This window comes from Alexandromys fortis, unplaced genomic scaffold, assembly GCF_014885135.2.
Source record: "Alexandromys fortis isolate MF-2015 unplaced genomic scaffold, M_Fortis_MF-2015_v1.1 scaffold_86, whole genome shotgun sequence".
Classification (NCBI taxonomy): Eukaryota; Metazoa; Chordata; class Mammalia; order Rodentia; family Cricetidae; genus Alexandromys; species Alexandromys fortis.
This window is the reverse complement of record NW_026067965.1, coordinates 360266-376435: the sequence shown is the minus strand read 5'-3', so window position 1 is coordinate 376435 and position 16170 is coordinate 360266. Positions and strand designations below refer to the sequence as shown.

General features: G+C 45.6%; 1 protein-coding gene across 2 annotated transcripts in view; it reads right to left on the bottom strand.

The window, feature by feature from the left end:
• Nucleotides 1-16170, bottom strand: part of Arnt2 (aryl hydrocarbon receptor nuclear translocator 2) — a 144296-nt gene that overhangs the window by 35130 nt on the left and 92996 nt on the right. For both annotated transcript variants that reach the window (XM_050154055.1, XM_050154054.1), the window contains exons 9-10: nucleotides 3256-3332; nucleotides 1681-1815 (exon numbers count right to left, since the gene is read on the bottom strand). In XM_050154055.1, the coding sequence (XP_050010012.1) occupies nucleotides 1681-1815; nucleotides 3256-3332 (212 nt within the window). The remainder of the gene's footprint in view (nucleotides 1-1680; nucleotides 1816-3255; nucleotides 3333-16170) is intronic.

Sequence of the window (16170 nt, the reverse complement as noted above, 5' to 3'; positions counted from 1 at the left end):
CTTGCCTCCCCACCGTAGTCTTAAACATAGAACGGCCCCTCCTCTTGTCTGCATCCATTCTAAACCCCCCTGGCTCAGTCCTCACTGGTTTCTAATTTTGCTTGGGAGCTAGATCAGCAGCTTCACAACATGGCTTTCTTCCTGTTTGCCTTCGAGAGGCAAACTGCAATCAACATATTTTTGAAAACATCCAAAGTAAGCTCAAGAACAGACACTGCTGCCCACGAAAACTAAAACTGTGTAAGGGCGGAACCCCTTACGGCGGAACTGTGGAAGGGTGGCTGAACGAGGCCACAATAACTGGGCTTGCCTCAAGCCTGTTCCTTATTGACCTTCACTAGCCCAGGTGTTATTTGAGAGATCCAGTCTTCATCTCTAACTCGGGTGTTTGACAGTGAATGGGAGCAGAATACAAAAAAACCCATCAAAGGGCAACTTGAGCACGCTTTAGGGAAGTGTCTTAAACAGCAAAAGATGTGAGCTCAAGGATGCGGACCTGCATCAGCATGAGATGCTTGAAGCGAGCTGACTCAGCGGTAAGGGGCAGCTCCTATGTCCCACCCAGGAGCACACAGATGCTCGGGAAGCTACTGCTGCAGGATGCACTGATCTGTCCAGAAATGTAAGGGCCATCGGCGTTTCCCTTACTCTCTCTGAGAGGTGAGGTCGCAGTTCGCACGAATCTAGCTTCAGAATTATAGGCAGTCTCTAATGTTTCTGGTTAGGACTGTGCCTAGTTCTAAAGTCTACACACAGGGCTGATTCCAGCATGGATAAAAAGTTAAGCAAATAAAAAAATACACAAGCAATTAAAATAACTCATGTTAACACATCTCAAAGCTTCCCAAAGTCTGTTTCTTAGAACAAAGAACCCTTCTTTTTTAATGATCTTTTTTATTCAAAAAACTATAGAAAAGGTAAAAGGATATATAATAAATACTTGCATGTTCATTATATTGATTTAATTGTCAATATGTTACTAATATTTTCTTTTTCTTCATAGATGTCCATACGCAAATGCAGCTGGGAATTTTCTGTTTGTGTGTGTGTGTGTGTTAGCTAGATCAACTGACAATAAGTTGTAGATCTTATAACACTTCACAAAGTCTTTTATCATTAATATAATAAATGTCAGCATACTACAAAGCCAAAACATGATCACACCTAGGAAATCAGTGCTCATTTGGTAACATCTCCATCCTCCCACACTTGTCCCTAAGTGTCTCCTCTGGTAGAGATCCTTAAGTTTAGGACACAGCTTTTCACTACAAGTGATTGAGGTTCCTCAGCTTCACCTGGGTGGCTCCTGCGTTTCCCATGCCACTAATTTTTCAGGAAGGATCTGGAGCAAAGACTTGAAACTATGCCTCCAAGTAGAAAGGATGAAGCAACATCCCTGGGGCACTGTGACACAGACTCAACTCCCCCTCCTTTGTGAAAGCTCAGTGAGAGCCACAGAAGGGCTAGGACCGGAGACAAGCAGTCCACTTAACGTGGTGCTGTCTCACGATGAACAGCTTTCCTTGGGAAGGGTGTCAGTCTAGACGAACAGAGAATCTAGACCCTGACGTGACTTCTCCAAGAGGTCATGGCGCTGAACCTTGAACAAGGAAGATGCACACATTTTGAGAGAAGCTAAATCTTCCACCAGCTTTTGGGAGCTCAGGGCTAGCCACTGACCTGGGGTTGGTAGCCAATCACGCTGATGCATCTTGGGTCCACGAATGTGATGACCCCATCGGAGTTATGCCGGGACAGGAACTCTGTGGGCACCGACATGCCGCTCATGTCCATGCACACAGGAGAGCTGGTCACCTGGAACAGAGGGTGGACAACGGCGCAGGTGAGGACCTTGAAGCTCACACACAAATCCTTCTGTGCCACTGGAAAGATGAGCGTGGGGGATTTAACCAATGCTTGGCCACTTTCTTTACATTTCTGAGCACTCGTTCCCTTATTAGTCAGTGGAGATCGTGGATAATTAGAATAATTTATAATTGTGGTGCCAAAAGAGATACTGCCCGCTATGCTGGGGGATGGCTGGGTGCCCAGTGCCGCCACTTTCTCCTCTCTCTTCTTCCTCTCTGCAACTGGTGTAGAGACTCAAAAGGTACGTATTTCTGGACTGAATTCACCCAACCATTCTTGTTTCACACCCCAGTGAAGACCCAGTGTTTGTTTTAAGTGAATGAACCGCTTATTCATTTGTTCGAAAATGGTCAGACTTAGGAGACCAAAGATGTGGAACACGAGCCTTCTGGATTATGTCAGCCAGGCCTCCCTTCATCAGTTTGGAAAATACCGTGAATGTCAAAACAAGAATGAATGAGCCAGTCGACTGAGTGGCTACTGTATAGCAGATACCAGGTAAATTTAAACATTTAAGTTTTATTTATTTACTTAATGTGTATGAGTGTTTGGCCTGCATGTATGTCTATGTACCACCTTTGTGCTTGGTGCCTGAGGAAGAGGGCATCAATTCCCCTTGGGATTGGAGTTGCAGACAGTTGTGAGCTGTCATGTGGGTGCTAGGAATCAAACCGAGGTCCTCTGGAAGAATATTCCAACTCTCTTAACACTGAACCATCTCCCCAGCCTCAAGTGAATTCACTTTTTAACGGGACAGGGACCCTACCCCAGAGGCCCTTGCCAGGCAAACGAAGTTGAGGTGGGAACTGTGTGTTGTGAGGGAGCGGCATCGTCTAGTGTGAACTAAGGAGATTGGTACTGAGTTAGGGTCTCAAGGGTTGTGAAGGCAGGAGTACACAGAAGGAACGCTGAGAGCAGGACGGCAACTGAAACGCAAGGTAGAAGAAACAGCTCGAAAATACTCATGGAGGTGGGGAACCAAGTGGTGGCGTCATGGGAAGGGAACAGTGTGGTTTGGCAAGAGGATGTGGTGAAGTAAGAAGAAGGGAAGGAGAGGAGGGTGGAATGATGAGTTTGAACTTTGTCCCACAAGGCCCGTGGGAGACTATAAAGGTGGTTATCAAGGATGTGACTTCTGGAGGAACTCACTTCTGCAGTAACCTGTAGGTGGGAGAGCGGTCTGCTAACCCTCAGCACAGTAAGGCCTCTGTGGTGTATCCTTCATGGTACCCTTCTTTTATCTCCAGGCTCAGCCTTATCCGTACCCAAAGTGAGGCACATAACCCCACAAATACTGAGTACATGATACTTCCAAATGAAGAGGCACCCAAACTCAGTCTCTTGTTTCTCACAGTAACAAGCCCTCACGACAGGCTTTTTGCCTACCTGGAGCCTCCCGATGGCCACAAGGCAATATTTACTGCCTTGCCCTACATCAGCGTCTTCTTCGGGGATGGTCATTCCTGAAATGAGACATGCCAGAATCATCAACAAGCCCAAAGTTACTAAGTGGGGAAAGCACCCATGATTTCATTCACGCAATGGAGAGACTACAGATCCATTGCTGTCACTCAGAGCTGGGAAGGTAGCCAGCTGCTCAGCAGCCCCACACCACTTCCTGTGCCTCCCTGCCTGACAGTGCCTGATGATGTCATGGTCCATCACCCTCTGCATCTGTGGATGGCACAGAGGCAGTGACGGAAGGTAAGATGGAAGTCACTCATCTCTACGTATGCACAATCTCGCTGAGGGAGTTGAGTGAAACACCAATAGGAAGACTAAGTCGGTCTTGTTGACATTGCAAACAATTCACCTTTCCCTTGACAAGGAACCAAAGACCATCAGAAGTGGCGTGCACTTGTTGGTCATTTTTTTGTTCTTGTTGTTGGTTTTTATTTGCTTGTTTGTTTAAAGCAAGGTCTCACTATGCAGCCTTGGCTGTCCTGAAGCTTGCATAAACCAGGCTGGTCTCAAAGTTACAGAGATCTTTCTTGCCTCCGCTTCTTGAATGTTGAGATTAAAATCATACACCACCACATCTGTTGGTGCAAACTTGTGATCCCAGCACTGAAGGGGCAAAAATGAGCAGATCTCTGGGGCTTGCCAACAAGCCAGCTTAGATTACTTGGTGAGTTCCAGGCCACTGAGAGACTCTTTCACAAACAAGCGAACAAACAGGGTGAATGATACCCAAAGAACAACACCTGAGGCTGCCCTTTGGCCTCCACATACATATACGTACATACATGCACACAAACATGTACCTGCATAGACATGAACATACATGTATACAGACATACACAGTACATCTTAGAAACCCTTCAGATTTGTCCACAGAGCAAGCCCTTCCCCAGTTCATTCTCAGGACTGCACAGCACTTAATTGTGTTGATTCGCCATGTTTACCCAACCATCTCTCGTATGTGAATGGTGAGGTGTTCTCAAGTGTTGTGGAATTAGAAACAATGAACATTCTAGCATGTATAATTTTTTTAATCATTGGAGTTGTACCTGTAGGGTACCAGTTATCTAGAAATGGGAATGCTGAGTCAACTATAGATATTCTTTCTGTTTTGATAAATTTCCCTCCAGACGGGCTGTACCAGTTTGCATTCCAGCCACTGATGTCTGAAAGTCTGTTCCTCCATGTTCTTGGCCAACAGAATGTGCCGTCAGTTTTTGTCAGTTTGACAGGTGAGAATAGATGTCGTAATTTGCGTTTCAGTCATCAGTGTGACGTTTGAACACCACTTCATGTTTGGAACAGCTTTTGCATTTGGAGTTTTAATGAATTTTCTGTTCAGGTTCTTCCCCACTGTTCTGTTGGGATTTTGGTGACCTGTTCTCCAATGTTGTTTATGAGACATGTTTGCTATATCCCAGGATGGTTTTGAACATCACATGTAGCCAAGGATGACTTTGAACTTCTTATCTTTCTGTTTCCACCTCCTGGGAGATAGGATTATAGCTTCACACTATCACGTGGGGTCTCACTTGAAAAGAGCTGTCTGTGCAGAGAAAGATGCTGTAAGTATGTTCTCCCACGTGGCCCTCTGTCTTCTACCTTTGCTTATGATGTGTCCGAGCCACCGTTAGAAAGCCCTTTCTCCTGCAGAGATTAAAATGGCTCCTCCTTGCTTCCCCCTGGTGCTTTCCTGGCCTCAACATTTACATTTAGCTGCTCAGACACTCAATTACTCTTGCGTTAGGGTATGAGATAGATACCCGTTTGTCTTCAAATATGTGACTTTTCAGTTGTCTGATATTTGTTTAGAGTAGAATGATCTGAAATACCACTTCCATCCTGTGACAAGTCCCCATGCATGATTGGGTCTAATTATGGACTTTCTTTTCTATTCCACCAGTCACTAATCAGGCCCAGCCCCAGTGCCATGCTACCTGAACTACAGGCACTGCCCTGTGTTCTAATGTCTTCCAGTACATCCCCTGTAGGGTTTTCTTGGCTACTCTTAAATGTGTTTTTCCACATAAAAGAAACTTAATACCAACTTACCTAACTTCATAAAATAGTTTGATGATATAGTTAATAGGCCTGGTTAAATTTATAATTTACTTTCAGGAGAAATGATGTCTTCTAAATATTGATGCATCCTCCCAAAGCACAGGGCAAGGTGTTTATTTATTTTTATCTGAGACAGGGTTTCTTGGTAGCTTTTGGTGTCTGTCCTGGAACTAGCTCTTGTATTTCAGGTTGGCCTCGAACTCACAGAGATTCACCTGCCTCTGCCTCCTGAATACCAGAATTAAAGGTGTGTGCCACCACCACTCGGCAAGGATAGACAACACTGGAAGGTCCTACAGTTTACCTTTATAGACCATACAAGATGAAATGATGGTTTGTGATTGGATCAGGTCAGCCGAAAAGTAACACATGCAAAGAGAAAAAATAAATAAATAAAGGATCAGCTGCCAGAGAATCTTTGTGGAGAAAGAAAAAAAAATTAGAGAAAGAAAAAAAAAATTCAAGAAAGAAACAACAAAATCAAGAGCACAGCATCCTCCACCCAGGCTGTTAAAACTCTTTATCCTTGGAGAAGCCTGGGGACATCTTTGAGTTCCAGCTCTGCAAGCCCCACAGAGGAAAGACATAAGCATAGTTTTGTTTCTGAGCAGCCAAAACATTCAGGGGGCTGGAAGACAGCATAGAGGAGAGCCAAAGGTAAGCCCGGGTTAGAAGGCAATGGTAGCAACACACATAGCGGTCCGAATACAATAGTATCGAGACAGCCAAGAAGAAATCAGGAAAGGCACAAAGCATCCTGGGACGATGCATCTAGGAATAAGCAGTTCAGAGGGAAAGACCCACAACGTTGTGTGCCCTCAAATGGAATTTCCCATTAAAGAACATGATTGAAAATGTCACATCTCTTCTGAGTTCACACCAGATATCAGACGGATAACGCCTTACGGGATGATGGACACGTCTAGAGATGCTAGCAGGCAGGGAAAGGACACTCTTATCCTCCTCTGCAGGGTGCTTCCGTGGTCACTCTGTCAATCTAAATCATCCATCTTTGCACTACTTCTGGGCTTGAGCTTCAGAAACGTCAGAATTCATGGACAGAGAATCCTCTGCCGTGTGTAGACTTTGCCAGCCCTACACCAGATTCCAGACTGGAGATGAGAGTCACACTCCCCGCTGGAGAATGAATGAGTAATTAAATGCCATGTAAAGGAATGAACTCATATAAACTATGTTTTCTAAAAAGAGAAAAACACTAGAAGATAGTGCGCTTGACCTTCAGCGAAAAGTCCAGGGAAGAAAGGGGTACTGCTACTGTTTAATTTAAACCTTATATAATGGGCTTATGAGCGAATTTTCCTCTATCTTGAATGGTTTCCCGTCCAAAGTTTTATTAATGAACACGTTCTACGTTTTCATAATTTTTTTTTAAAAAGACACAAAATAAGGTGGTATGGTGGTGGCCAAGCCTGTAACCCCAACACTGGGAGGCTGAGGCAGGAAGAATGTACATTTCGATTTTAAATAGGCTAACCCATGATGCTCTTTGGTCCTTAGGCTTCCCACTCCTGAGAAGTCTTGTGACGCTCTCTCGCCACACTGACACGTGGGTGCGGCACAGTGATACCCCGACTTGGGGCCCCCGCTCTTCGGTTAGCAGAGGAGCGGTGATATGCCTGGTGGCAGCAGAGGCTTAGCCCGAACATTAAGTGGAGACACCGCATTCCCTAACCAGTGCGTGGCTACCAAATTAGGAGGCAGAGAAGCACCTTTGCTGGCTAGGCTGGGCAGCTGCTATTGAGTGGTCTGCTGTTAGATTTGGACTTGAAAAGCAAAACTCCATTCCCAGGAAAAGGGGATCTGCTCCCTATGGCTTGTTTTTAATGCCACCAGGACCACCTCAGCTATGGCCGCCCTCAGCACTGACACAGGAGGTAGGCTCATCCTGGGGCTCAGCTAGCATTCCCTGTGCTGATCTCTGCCTAGATGCAGGGCTCAACGGTGATTCAGAAGGACTTGAGACCATCTTCCTCAGGACAGAAGGCGTGCTGGCCCGCGATGCTGCCCCAATCTCTCTGGCTGTGACATCCTCTAGGTACAAGCACCAGGTAGGGGCCTGGCCCTCTCCTGCAGAGGAGGGAGAAGTCTGTTTTTAGTCTTTGGAGCTCACCAGCTGATGGAGAAAACAGATTCAGCTCCTTCCGATGCCATGTGCTTAACAGTGTCACAGGGAACGGAACAGGGCCTGGAGGAGGGCCACAGGGCCACCGCTGGTGCCAGAGTGGGTGGAGAGGATTCAGGAGGGAGTGCTTCCTGGCAGGAACGGCAAAGCGGTTTTTAATAGGAACAGACTAATTCCAGCTATTCTAACAGGTTTTAGCGATTCCCTAATCAGCCTCACAAGCTCATTTCACCCCATATTAAATTACCTCGCCCTCCTTGGAGAGCCTCTTCCCTCCTGTCAGCCAGAAATAAATCTGGAGACTATAAACAATGCAAATGAGATGGAACTGGAAACTGCTGTTGGGAAGGGAAGGTCCACAGGGGCGCACGGGCCAAGGAGGCTTCTTCATTCCTCACCAAAGATTACAGGAACCCAGGGCAGAGACATGCAAAGTGGGGCTGTTTTGCAGTCTCTCTGGAAAGAGGCTGTCCCTGGCCTTCACCTCCTCCTATGAATTAAGACATATTTTGTGCGTTCCACAAAAACAAAAGGCAGAAGGGGAACAACTGTCTTCGATTCAGGGCACTTGCTCACGCACGGCACGCCGCCAATGCCTTCCCTGAGGAACATTTGTAAATTTTAGGGAAAAAATTTACTTTTGCAAAAACACATTTGGGAAGCAGTCTCAATAAAGATAAAGAGGTTTCATCACTGTAGGCTTCTCAGAGACTGCAGCATCGGCCAGGAGAGAAATGCAGAATGTGAGGTTTCCCAGTGGATTGCATGGAATCCTTTTGTTGTGGTCTAGGGACTTTTTATCTTGGTAGGCATTTTGAAAAGAATGTTGGGCCTGCAGGTGTTTTGTATTTCAGGAATCTTGCTTGGTAATCCTCAAAGCCGATTTTCCAGTTGGCAAAGCAAAGCCACGGTGGTACTGGTGCTTTTTGGACCTACCTGTCCCTTCCAATTTACCATAAAAGGTGCCAAGGCCTGGCGTGGGATCTGAAGTGTATCTCAGAGCCAGAAACTGGGGAAGGTTTGCAAGGGTGGAGTTGTTTGGGGGATGCATGGATCAGGCCAGGTGGGCTTGAGGAAGGACACAACATAGCCTTCATCCCTGTAAATGCCTGAAGATTGAACGGAAGGTTTGCAGCAGAGAGTTAAAGCTCAGAGTAAGATCTGCTTGAGATAAGGCCAGAAGAGGGGCAAGTCCCAGGGAAGAGTCAGAGACTCCTCGGAAACTGCATGGCTGAAGATTTCCAAGATTCTCACTGGGGCTATTTGTGACTTGTAACCTGCCACTCCGGCCACAGCCCTGGAAACAGGCAAGCGAGACTTGGTTCAGGTGTTGTGAAGACTGCCACGAAGCCAAACATCCCTCTTCTGTCCTTGCCAAGGACTCTCAGATCTTTCCAGAACCTTTGCAATGGATGATAGAGCAACTCTCAGCTGTCAGAATGGACCACTGCATAGCGACTCGTCCATGGTGAGGGGCATGGAAATCAGAAGTGTGGGGAAAAGAGGACATTAAGGGAAGGAACCAGAGCAAATAGTTTCAGTTGCTTTATAAAAGATAAGGAAAAAACATCTAAAGCCAATCCTCACGGGATCTGGAGGAGGTGATGGCTGCAGGAAGACAAGACTGAGTTTCGATGAAAAGCACACTTGTCACATTACAAAAGCTAAAAACGGAAATGGTAGCCATGAATAGAAAATCAGATCAAGAAATTCTAAAGAAATGAATATGAGGAGCAAAATTCCAAGTGGGGGCCAAAGTCAACCCAGGAAATGAGTGTGGGACTTGAGGCATGAACAGAGCGCCCGAGACACAGGGGCAACGCTGGAACCTGCAGAGAGAGTTCTAGCCTGCAACACACGCTGACTTGGTCTAATTATTAAAATGAACCTCACTGGAGTATCTGAACAAAAATTTGAGTTCAAGGACTTTGGGAAATAGTCTACGTGTGTTCTAACGGGAGAGGGGGGAGATTATACAAGGAAAACCAAGGCAGACTTAGCCATCTGTATGTCGGAAGGTAGAAGCTAACTGCCAAAGATGCCGGGGAAATGTCCCCATGGACACCTTCTGACCTCAACTCTTTTTGCACAGGACAGTGGGAAAATTCTCAAGTGGGGAGGATTCAGGAGTGTGGCGCCTGCTCACCCTTCCAGATGCATGTTATTTGGAGCCTCATCTTGACATGGAGGAACAGGTCAAATAATGTCAGAGTTCTGGTGTAGGGAAACGAGATGGACCAATGAGATCTGCTTACTACCCGGCCAACTGAACATAACATGCAAGTGGTAGAAAGGGAGATGATGGAAGGTAGGTGAGGCTTTGATAGATGATAACAGATTTGAGTGAGGAATAGATGAAAGAGGTGGCAGCCAATAGATTTGATAGATAGGTTGGTGACAGATGAATGACAGGTGATAGGCGACTTTTTAAAAAAAAGATTTATTTACTTACTATGTATACAGTATTCTGCCAGAACGCCAGAAGAGGGCACTAGATCTCATTATAGATGGTTGCGAGCCACCATGTGGTTGCTGAGAATTGAACTCAGAACCTTTGGAAGAACAGCCAGTGCTCCTAACCTCTGAGCCATCTCTCCAGCCCCAGAGGATAACAATTTTTAAAATGTACTTTACTCTTTGAGAATTTCACACATGTATACAATGTGTTTTGATTTTATTCACCCCCAACTCCTCTTGAACTCCCCTCCCATATTCCCTTCATGTCTTCTTTCATCTTTCTTTTTATATTGAATTTTTCCTTTTGAGATAGGACCTCACCGTATGACTCTGGCTAGCCTAGAACTCACTAGAATTAAAGGTCTGTGCCACCACGCCTAGCCTCTTTCTTTTTAAAAATAATCTGTCACTGAGTCTAATTAGCGTTGCCAACATGCACATGAACATGTAGCTACATAGATAGCAGTTTGGATAGATAATAGAAGATGGATGGATGATTGACAGATTTGCGACAGATCTGATAGGTGACAGATGATAGATAACAGTGCATAAATAGGTGCTGCAATATAACAATGACCAAATAGTCGACATTCAAATTCTAGTCAAGATCGTAACGTGATCTGTGCTCTATTTTTGGAGTAAGGGAAGCCAGCGAAGCCTGATGATGTAAGCACACAAACTGCAGTCAGACCTCCTGAGGGTGGGCTGTAGCTTTCCCACCTGCCTCACGGGGACCTATCCCACTGCCACCCCTGCCCCATGTAACCTGCTTTGTCCTAGCTCCCTCGCATGTTCCTGCCCTTGTTCAGCTTCATTTTCTCCCAGGGTGAGAGACACGAGCACTAGTCCTCACTCTGCCTTCAAGCAAGTTCTATGTAGTTCACAGAACACCCTTCACAACCCGACACATGGAAAGCAGGGAAGGGTCCAAGCTCTCAGGATCAGCATTCCATCCCCAAGATCTGATGCTACTCCCTGGTGCCCCACCCACATGCCCAGTAACAGCATCCCTGTCCTTCGGGGAATAGGGTGATCACAAAAGTGAATGTACCAAGATGACTGACTGACTGAATACACAGCCCGCCTTACTCCTTCACTAGCCATGGGTGCTAGGCTAACTGCTTCACATTTGCTGTCTTTAGGTGTCCAGAAAGGAAGAAATAATAGTACCTGCACCTCGCCATGGTTCTTATGAAAGTTAAATACGTGAAGCAGGTCAAGGGCTTTTCGTTGAGCCAACCCTTGGCAGTCTCTTGTCAGTGAAGGGAGCTACTATTGAAAAACGTGATCTACACTGGGAGCTCAGAAAACGTTTATGGAGGGAACAAGAAGAGTCACTTCCTCCTGCCTGAGAATGAAAAGCCAGAAGACTGTGACTGTAATTCTCTATCTCATAAGCTAACATGGTGGCTTTGACGTCTAGAGAAATCCTGAGCATGTCACATATGGATAAGGCAGGATGGCTGGGGGCTGGGGAGCATAGGGGTACAGCCACTGCCTGTGATTTAGTGGCCTCAAAATCCAACACGCAACTATTGGAGACTCTCACATGGTAGAAAAACAAACAGAGCACTCAACAAGCAAACTGCCAGAAGCCCAGAGCTGTTGGGGATGAGCTCATGGCGGGGCCGAGTTGTCGGGTGAAGTATGATCTCTGGCCTGACCCCAGAGGCTTCTGGCCAGAACTGCAAAATAACCTCAAGCCTGTGGCATGCTGTGGCCACAGCTTACTGAAAGTCATCAATGAAGTGAGAAAAAGACACCCACCTCATCCGTGAGGAAAGTGCTTAGTGCCAACACAAGCTCTTTCCAGCTCCTGATTGTCCCAGGGGTAAGTCATCAACTCTGGGGTCAAACTCCCTAACCTGGGCCAGACCTCGGCTCTCTTGGGCAGCCATTCTGCTAGGTTACCAGGCATTCTACATGGACTAGGTGGTAAGCCACGTCTCCACTTTAGAAATGACCCTGCTTGACGATGAGCCCTCTATGAAAAGCCAGGGCTGGGTGGTGACAATGGGAGAAAATAAGTCACACTTCTGGAAATTTAGTGTCCTTTAGACTCTGAGCACACCCCCAATGTATAAAACGTACCCCCGCTTTGAGTGGTTTGTGACAAACTCAACAACCGCACGATGGGGACGATGGGAAAAAGGAACTCAGTGCCTGCTAGTCCAACTCCAAACGCTGGACCAGTACAGTGCAAAACGTTGTTAGGCTAATCAGGAAGGCTACTACATACCAGAAAGGGCTTCTGGAATATACCAGAATCTACTTTGAGGTTTGTATAGCACGGGCAGAAGGAAGAAGAAAGATTCACGATTGTACAGTTAACTGATCCAGGCCCAAGTGCACGTGTTATGAGTGGCTGTCAAGAACTCTGTCCACACAGCTCTGGTTTGCACTGCAAAGTCCATCCTGGCTGCTAACCTTTTCTGGAGGTTGGGTTCTGATATTTATAGTGACTTTAGCTAGCCATCATAAATCTTTTCCGTAACTTAGTCATTGTTAATGATTGCGGAGTTTGAGCAAGCAGGGCCAGCATTGTAGCTAATAGTCCTTACCAGGAGCTGTTTGCTAATCTAGTACCCCAGTTCCATGACCTTAGGAAAAGGTAAAAGAGTCATGACTTAATTTAGCCACTCATCTAGACCTCACACTGTCTTTAAGTGTCTTAAAAGAGCTCCATAAACACTGAATTCTATAAACTTAGAAATTCCTTAAATTCCTCGAGAGTCATGATTTTTCTTTCTTTTTTTTTTTTTAAAAAAAAGGAGCCCTTCTTTTTTTCACTATCCACTCTCCCATTTACCCACTCCCTCACCCACTCCCTCACTCACCCATCCATCTATCCATCCACCCACCCACTCAACCTGTCTTCATGAATATAATGTTTGCTATCTGGATGATGTATGGGGATGAGAACAGGAACACAACATATGCCCTTGGGTCTTGCAGGACGCCAACAATAAGGTAGAATTGGTGTTTTATGTGTGAAGAATGCAGCCATTAATCAAGAATCAGTATCGGCAGCCATGGAACAAGGCAGCAGGGGCAGCTAGGTCCCCTGTAGGCGTGCGTGAGTCATGATACAGGAAGATGGCCTTCTTCTCCGGAACCCCTGTCTTCACAGATGCACCCAGGAGAAGAGCAGACCAAGAAGGCAGATAATGACATGCTTTAACTTCACTGTAAACCACACGATCTAATCATCTTGGATACCTCCTCTGAAATTTCAGATTGATGTCTCAAAACATCATTTTCTCTGGTTATTAAAGTCAGGTTAAACTTTGGGGAAATGCAGACATGAACAGAGAAGAAAAAGCTCCAACAATCCAAACACAGAAATAAGCAATTAATATTCCAGCTTTAACATACACCTATCTTTTATTCATTTATAATTTAAGAATCAAGATGTTTATGTCTTATAACCATTTCAAACCAATTATTCATAGTTTATTTCATTCTTGAATATCTCATGTTCTCACTGGTGTCTGTGAACCATGCTACTGTGATTTTTAGCCACAGATTTTTAGCCAATTCTCTGCCAGTGACATTCAGATTCACTGGGCGCTTTCACGATTGCTAAATTGTGCTAAAGCACACAATCTACAGACATTTCTAGTCAATTTTTAGAGTAAATTCCCATGAATCTGAGTGCCGAATCATAAATCGCACACTGTCAAATGTTTGGCATAGTGCCCCGTTCTTCTGCTCAAGCACTGCACTAATTTGCATTCCTACCGGCGCCGTAGAAAGCATCTTTTCTTTCCCAACACTGGGCGTCATTTGCCGTTTCCCTCTTTGGTCCATTAGGAGGTTATGAGAAAACGGTATCCAATTGTTTTAAAGTGCAGCTCTGGTTAACCATGAAAACTGTTTTTTTTTTTTTTTCCATAGCTTAATGTGTCTATCTTGCATTTTTAATGCCCGTTCATGCCCTTGGCTCGCTTCTCGCTTCTGTAACTTTCCTCTTTTGCTCCTAGTTGTGCCTCCTGGAACTACCCTGAGACTAATTCCTCCTTCAATATGACACCCCCTCAAATACTTGAAGACAGCAATCATGTCTCATTTTCTCTAAGTGGAACACCCTGGCTCCTTCAGCCATTCCTTAAGTGGCAGTTTCAAGGACCAGTATTTAAGATGAAGAATAAGTCCTCCTGCCCCCGCACAAGCAAACAGCAACAGTTCTGAGACCCTTGCAGCTCCAGGGGAGCTCATCCTCTGGATGCCACAGCCTCTTTTCTCACAGAGGCTGAGAGAGTTTTACCATGCCAATGGCATTAGTCATGTGAAACCATGGGTGTGGAACCCCCCAAAAGGGGCAGAAAAGCAGAGCATTGAGCACAGAACCAGAAGAGGAATTTGCCTGGTATAGTAAGCATGATGAACTAACTTAAAGCAGAGAAAGATTAAGTAGGATTCGAGGCATTCATTGGCATGGATCCCAAGAAGATTTTGAACTACTGATGAAGCCTGGGTATGGGCATTCTTCAGGGCAACTCTTCTAACCTCAGTTGGCTTAGGGACTTGTCTATCCCCAAGGATGACTGTTTTTTGTTGTTGTTGTTGTTTTGTTTTTCGAGACAGGGTTTCTCTGTGGCTTTGGAGCCTGTCCTGGAACTAGCTCTGTAGACCAGGCTGGTCTCGAATTCACAGAGATCCGCCTGCCTCTGCCTCCTGAGTGCTGGGATTAAAGGCGTGCGCCACCATCGCCCGGCTAAGGATGACTGTCTTATAAAACACTTTCCTATCACTTCGGGACACACGGTCTCTCCATTTATCTGAGGACTCCTAGAAGAATGGGCCTGGGGTGTGGCCCTGAGAGACTGGCAAAACAATGGCCACACACAGGTTACCATACTTACTGGATAATGGAGACACGGCTGCCTGGCTCCCTCTCAGCACCACAATCATTTGCTTTTATTTCCACCTCCTGGAACAATCTCCTACTACAAACCTACCTTCTCAAGCACTAACTGATGCTCCTAGGAATAGCAGCAGATGGGATTAGCCATGCCATTTACGAAAGGCCTCATACTATTACTGCACTGCTTCTTGCTAATTCTTCCGCTGATGGGAACTCTGTATTTCCAGGGTCTAGCTGGTTCTGTAGCACTATCAGAACTGAGGGAGCAGGTCTTCTAAACTGAGGGCTGGAGGCCTTCTCAATCCCTGTTCTTGGGTCTGGTTCAGGCCTTTGGCAAGCAGCATACTGACAGTTTAATAAGTTGCATTTCCCATGTTTTAAAGATATCTTTTAGGGGACAGGAAAGATGGTACAGCAATGAAGAGCTTTGGCTGTCCATCTAGAGGACCTGCACTGGACTCCCAACATGGTGGCTCACACCATCTGTAACTCCAGTCCTTGGGGAATCTAGCACAGCCTGTACATGGTGCACAGACACACACACACAAAACCGCCATACACGTTAGGAAAAAATGTTACCAAAATTTTATGAGTTAGAAACTTGAAACCCCAAATTCATATGTTGATGGTGTTTGGAGATGGGGCCTCTTGGAGGGGATGAGAGTTGATTCAGATCCTATAGTAACCTCATGATGATGTTAGTGGCTCCTTAAGAAGGAGAAGCTGTGTGTGTTGGCACACTCTAATCCCAGTACTTGTGAGGCAGAAGCAGGTGGATCTCTGGGAGTTTAAGATCAGCCGGGTTTACATCAGGAGTTCCAAGCCAGCCAGGATATATAGTAAGAAGACCATGTCTCAAAAAATAAAACAAAAGGAGAGAGACCTAAGCTCATAGGTTCCAGGTGTCAGTTTCTCCCCGGATGACACCCTCTGTCATAATCTGACACACAGCCAGAAGGCCCTTGCCCAATGCAACCCCTTAGCCCTGAAGTCTCCACTTATAACTGTAAGAAATTTCTTTTCATTGCAAATTATCCAGTCTGTAATATTTTGTGATAGCAATCCAATAAAGCCCAAGAAAATGCTTTAAGGAAAAAATCTTTTTAACTGACAGGTTGTGCATGTATACATATAAATATATACATGCATACACACACGTGTGTGTGTGTGAATACATGTGTATACATACATAAACGTCAGTGTGGAGTGTTTAGATTGTACAGTTTTGAATTGCAGGTGCACAGACTCTGCCAATACCATATTACTCTTGCGATCGTTCTAATTATGTCTGGCGTGGGGAACACTCAGAAAA